Source organism: Acyrthosiphon pisum, chromosome A1 (assembly GCF_005508785.2).
Source record: "Acyrthosiphon pisum isolate AL4f chromosome A1, pea_aphid_22Mar2018_4r6ur, whole genome shotgun sequence".
Classification (NCBI taxonomy): Eukaryota; Metazoa; Arthropoda; class Insecta; order Hemiptera; family Aphididae; genus Acyrthosiphon; species Acyrthosiphon pisum.
In genome coordinates, this window is record NC_042494.1 from 85,801,810 (window position 1) to 85,807,561 (window position 5,752).

The 5,752-nt window shown below is 27.8% G+C and overlaps 1 protein-coding gene across 4 annotated transcripts in view; it reads right to left on the reverse strand.

The window, feature by feature from the left end:
* Positions 1-333: 333 nt before the first annotated feature.
* LOC100159144 (probable elongator complex protein 2) overlaps positions 334-5,752 on the reverse strand; it is a 10,345-nt gene continuing 4,926 nt past the window's right edge. For 3 of the 4 annotated variants that reach the window (XM_016806943.2, XM_016806944.2, XM_029487664.1), the window contains exons 5-13: positions 5,212-5,439; positions 4,804-5,061; positions 3,254-3,471; positions 3,010-3,186; positions 2,399-2,576; positions 2,116-2,262; positions 1,364-1,529; positions 735-1,247; positions 334-617 (exon numbers count right to left, since the gene is read on the reverse strand). In XM_016806943.2, the coding sequence (XP_016662432.1) occupies positions 464-617; positions 735-1,247; positions 1,364-1,529; positions 2,116-2,262; positions 2,399-2,576; positions 3,010-3,186; positions 3,254-3,471; positions 4,804-5,061; positions 5,212-5,439 (2,039 nt within the window). In that variant the 3' untranslated portion in view covers positions 334-463. The remainder of the gene's footprint in view (positions 618-734; positions 1,248-1,363; positions 1,530-2,115; positions 2,263-2,398; positions 2,577-3,009; positions 3,187-3,253; positions 3,472-4,803; positions 5,062-5,211; positions 5,440-5,752) is intronic. The other variant, XM_008187885.3, reaches the window with a different exon arrangement.

Below are 5,752 nucleotides of genomic sequence, written 5' to 3' on the forward strand. Positions count from 1 at the left end.
TATCCGTGTGGTCTATACCACAGAATAACTCAGTTAATCAAAAATAGTTTTAATAGTGTTAGAAGTTTTACATATCTATATATATATCCTCTGATGAAAGTTTTAATTTACCTTTAAATTTTAGTTGATTGAATAAATTCCATTAAAATAAATAAATTAATTATTAGTGTACAAGTTTCATACTACTTAGATGTGGATAAGGTATTGTGGAAACCTTAGTCTGCATGTTTGAATTGGAATTAGGAAATGCCAATTTAAATATGTACAGGAATATGTATTCAAACACAACATAATATAATGGCCAGGTAGGTAGTAATTGAAATCAAGTACAAATTAAGATACAAGTGAGTCACTAATTTTGTTGAAATTAGTTAGTATATTGATATTTGATAATTTGAAAAAATTGCATATTTATTAACAAATGATTAACTGTAAAATTAATTTATTTTACAAAATAATACAACTAAGAGAAGTCTTTTAAATATATGTCATAAATTCTAACCATCATGTCTGCACCACAAGATGCCATTTGTAGAATACCCTTTCTGTATCTTAAGTCAGTTTTACACAGTAATGGTTGAAACTTAATTTTCTTTACTGTTAAATGATGTCCAAATCTAAAATAGTAGTTATTTAAGGAAACAATATATATTTAAAGCGACAAATTTAATGATAAAGTAATTTATAAAACATGTATTATTAATTATTGGTATTCAGCTTAAGTAAAAGGATACTCATTGATCAAATCAGCAATTTTAAACCAAGGTGTAACAGATTTATCTTCAGAACTCCATTTATATAAACTAATATTTCCACTATCAGCACCAACAGCCAATAAGTAGGTTTTCTTACATTCACTAATTAGTGTTGGAGCAAACGCTACAGCTGTAAAACTCTTATCTGATACTATTAAAGGATTGGTTTTGGCACAGTAAGTAATTTTGCTATCAACACTTTGATCATTTCGACCCCAAATTACTAATTTTCCATCTCTAGATCCAGTAGCAAAGTATACCGAATCATGAGTCCAGGCACAACACCATATTATTCGCGTATGAATACCGGTGTGTTTATCTGATTTACTTATAATAATAAAAGAGTTTGTTTTTATATCATATTCAAATAATGACCAAGTACGATCACGTGAAACAGATAGAAGATTTCTACTATCTGGTGAAAAAGCCAATTGAGTTACAGTTAAATTATGTGATATTAACTTTTGTATCTGTTGGAAATTTTCTGTATTCCTGAAAAAAATCAAAATTTTAAAATTTGACTGAGTTTTTAGTGAATTCTTGGTTTTTAAACTAATTCAATTTTACATATAAACATATTATTACATAGTTTATTTTATTTCAATTACCATATTATAATAGAAGCCAGCTCTAAGGATGTAGCTTTTGCTGCTGAGGCTAACCATTTATGGTTAAATGAAGATGCTAAACAGTAAACTTCATAAACGTGACCATAAAGTTTTTGAATTTCAGGCCATAATGTATTTTGAATTAAATCTTCTTCAGTTGGAGGTTCTAATATAAAATAATGTCATATAAATTAGGTAAATTTGTATAAAAAGTATTGCTGGTAACGGAAAGAATGGGACATAACAATAAAATTATTGTAATTATTCAAAATACATAAAAAAATTTGAAGAATATCAAAAGCAAATCCCCTTAAAATATTATTATAACACTTATGTTTTTTGTTAATTATAAATGTTCATTGTTCAATAATTTGAATTATATTCAATGTCTTTGTATTTTAAGTTACCAAGAATATTATCAATTATACTCCGGTCCACGAGAGAACAATACCATATCCCGATCAAAACGCCTCAGATCCCGCACATCCCCACTGTCCCCAACGACAAAGGTTTGTTAATGTTCGTTACGTTTAGCAACACTGGACGGAATCGTTTGTATATATACAACCTATACCATTGAGGCACAAATAAATGGGGGAAAATTATGCTTCGGATCAGTCACCACCATCAGTCTACATGCGCGAAACGATAATGCCGGAGTATAGAATCTCCATTAAATTATGTACATAATTATATAGTAAGTCGTAGGAGGTAGAATAAAAAGTATATTTTTAATTTTTAAAAACACTTACGATTTAAAGACAAAGGAATAAAATAATGTTCTGGATAATCTTTCTTTTTTGGTTGACTAGTATTATTTTTAAAGTCATCTTCAGACACTGCTTTATTTGATAACCCAAGTGATGGAACAGAAGCACCAAGTGGACATTTTGTGATATCTTAACGAAAATTAATAAAACAATATTATTTTACAAAAACAAAATAAATAAAATCTCAGAAATAACTGAATAAATATTAAATAAAAATTTATTTTTTTAATAAAATTAATAATTTTAAGAATAAAAATATATTTACCAACAGAGTCAAAATTAATTTTAGCTAGTTGACTCATATTTTCTAAAAAATTGTAGGGTGCTTGAAATGCTCTAATCACTTTTTCCTCAGCTGAAGATACAAAACTTATACTCGACAACATAGCAACACTAGACATATTATATCCATGAACTTGAGGTCGTGCCATTTCATGCCAATTCTAAAACAAATAGTAAATTGTTGGGAATCTATTTTGGGACTCCTTTTTTATTTGATGTAAGAATCAGGTTAGTTATATTATTCATTCAAGACTAGTTGCAATGTTGCATGCTTTAGTAGAGCAAATATGGTAGTTTGGGCCCCACAAATAATTTTTTTAGTAAAAAAATAATCAGCTTATAAGCAATATATATAAGTTATAAGATGGTTAAATTATATAATACATTTTAAGATTCCCAAAATTTTAGTTATATACTAATATTAAAAAAAAATATTAAATACATATTGAGATTTATTTATTTGAACCACTAGTCTGATCCTTCATCTGATTTCTGCACTTGTCATACAATTAATAAACATACATCATATGATTATATTAGCTTTACTTGTAAATTTCAAATAAATAAATAATTGGACAATAAGAAAAAACTTACATAAGAGTGTAAATTGTTAACTGGTTTGTTTGATTTCAACCATTGAGCATGAATTCTTGAAGTCTGGTCAGAACTTACAGAAACAATATATTTGCCTTCTGGATCCCAAGCAATGTCCTCAACAGATCCAAAATGACCGCCAATTGTAACTCCAGGAGTCCAACTACCATTTTTATTCTGGAGAATAGATGTATGTAAATAGATGATTTCTAATTAGTTTTCAATATTTGTTTTCATTGCATACTTTTGTCCATAGATGAAATGATCCATTGTGACCTTGAGCTAATATACTATTACCATCAGGAGAAAATTTCCCACCATAAAACCCTAATGTATTACCACCAACTTCGCCCAACCTTATTATATCCACCCAAAGACCACTGTCTTCATCATATGCCCAAACCGCCAATGTTTTATCCATAGAAACTGAAAGTAACTCCATTTTTTTCTCTGAAATATAATCTAGAATATAATAGGTATAACAAGATATAGGTATTCAGTTTTTGACTGATTTCACACAAAAAATGGTGAAAGTTAAAATTTTCTTATCATTAATATTACAATGTGTTCCGTGAAGAATTAACCATCTGGCGTTATAGATTGTATACCTTATGCCAGAGATGGGCAACTCAATGCTACTAGGTGGCCAATTTTGAATGTGCAAAAATCTAGCGGGCTAGAGAACATAGAAAGAAAAAAAAACACTAATGTTAACTATTTCCATATAAATAATATAATATTATTTACATTTAATAGTTCAATACTATACTCCATTCCAAATAAGAAATACCACAGCGGCCACGGGCAAAACCGGTTTTGCTACATAAAAGTGGGTGTTTATTCTTTGGAATAAAGTATAGATAAGAATTTATATTTACATTTTACGATAAACATTATATCGATTTTAATAAATTTATAAATATAAAAAAATAAAATACTGAAAAATATTAATATTTTATATTTTTATAAACTAAATTGAAATGTAGCCCGGGCCAATGACAAATGGTACGCGGGCCGAATGCGGGAGGATCAAACATTTTATTTTTTTTAGTTATGGTCAATTCAACTTTTTTTTCAAACCAAACTCAACCTACCTTACCTTATATTTACTATTGCCAATTGACAATAATTACTGGACAACGAGCTTAAATGAAGTATGTACTCACAAATATGTAAGATTGACAAAGACAAATGTTTAAGGTATTCTAGGTATTATTCTGCAGAATAATAAAATAAAAATAAAACTGTTGTTTATAAAGCGTTATTTGGAGTTATATGTGATTTCCTTTCAAAAATGATAATTTTTAACTGGCCAGAGCTACATTTCAATTTGTTTTATAAAAATATAAAATGTTAATATTTTTCTAAGCTTATGTATATCATCATATGACGCCGGCTGGTCACTTCTTCACAGGACATATTGTACATTATTTTAGGTTTGAGCAGAGTCTTATTTAAGACCATGGGTTTGAGTTAAATGTTTTGTAAATGTTTTTGTTATAGATTTATATTAGTCATAATTTCTACTTTTATTTTAAAACACGGATTTCTTAACGCTTAATATACTATAAATCAATGTTTCTCAACCTTTTTGATAATGCCACCATAAGACCCTTTTCTGCCAGACAACCCATTTTAATTATTCTGTCATATTATAGTAGGCACTAGGCATAACTGTATAGTTTAATCTTTTAATCTTAAAATACACTTTGATTCATAAAAAACACATTGCGTCCCTTAGGTTGGGAAACACTGCTAAAGGGAACTACGATTAATTTTCTTTGAATAATTTACCTGTGAAATAATTAGGTTTCCAATGCACTCCATAAATCCAACCATCATGTCCTGATATAACAGTTTCTAATTGAATCATATAAATACAGTCAGAACCATCTTGTTTAGTCACATTAAATGTTTTACTCTCTAATTTTAATGTATCATCAAATTCTTTATTTGATATGCAATTGTTATAACTTTTTTCAACTGTAAATTTCCACAATCTTATTACAGAATCTTGAGATCCGCTAGCAAGATATAAATTCCCTAAATTATCTAAAAAAATATATATTATGTAAACAGTTTAATGGGTACATATTTTTATTAAGTAAAATATGTAATATTATGAGAATATTAATTCTCTGGTTATACGTTCAAAATTGTTGTAACTAAGTTTGTAAATTGATAAGCATACACCGTATTCACCTTCAGATATAAAATCTAATGAACGAACCCAATCTTCATGACCTATTAAAGAATGGCTAGGAAGAAATACTGAATCGCCATTGCTAAAATCATTTAAATACAACTGTATCTTGCTATTTGATAAACCACATGCCAATAGAAGACAATTTGTATTGGATAACAATGTCATTTTTAGAGACAAACATAATACACTGTCGAAATCAATAGTTTGAACACATTCTGATGTATCTGAAAATAAATAATTGATCAGATATCATAAAAGTCAACAATTAACTTCTAAAATTAAAATAGTTAAGTAAGAATTATTGTTAAAAATACATATTTATAATAACATCTGTTTTGTATGCTAATATTATAAAATGTTGTAAATTGTAATGTTTTATTTATATTTCAAACAATGGTTTTAATTTTGTTTTATTAATGAATATGATGGCTCATAATTCATAAGAATTATCATTGTAGGTCTTTATTAAAATTTGGTGGACATCCATTGAAGTTTATTCAAAATAGGCTTAGGAGGACGTGATACCCGCATGCGTTA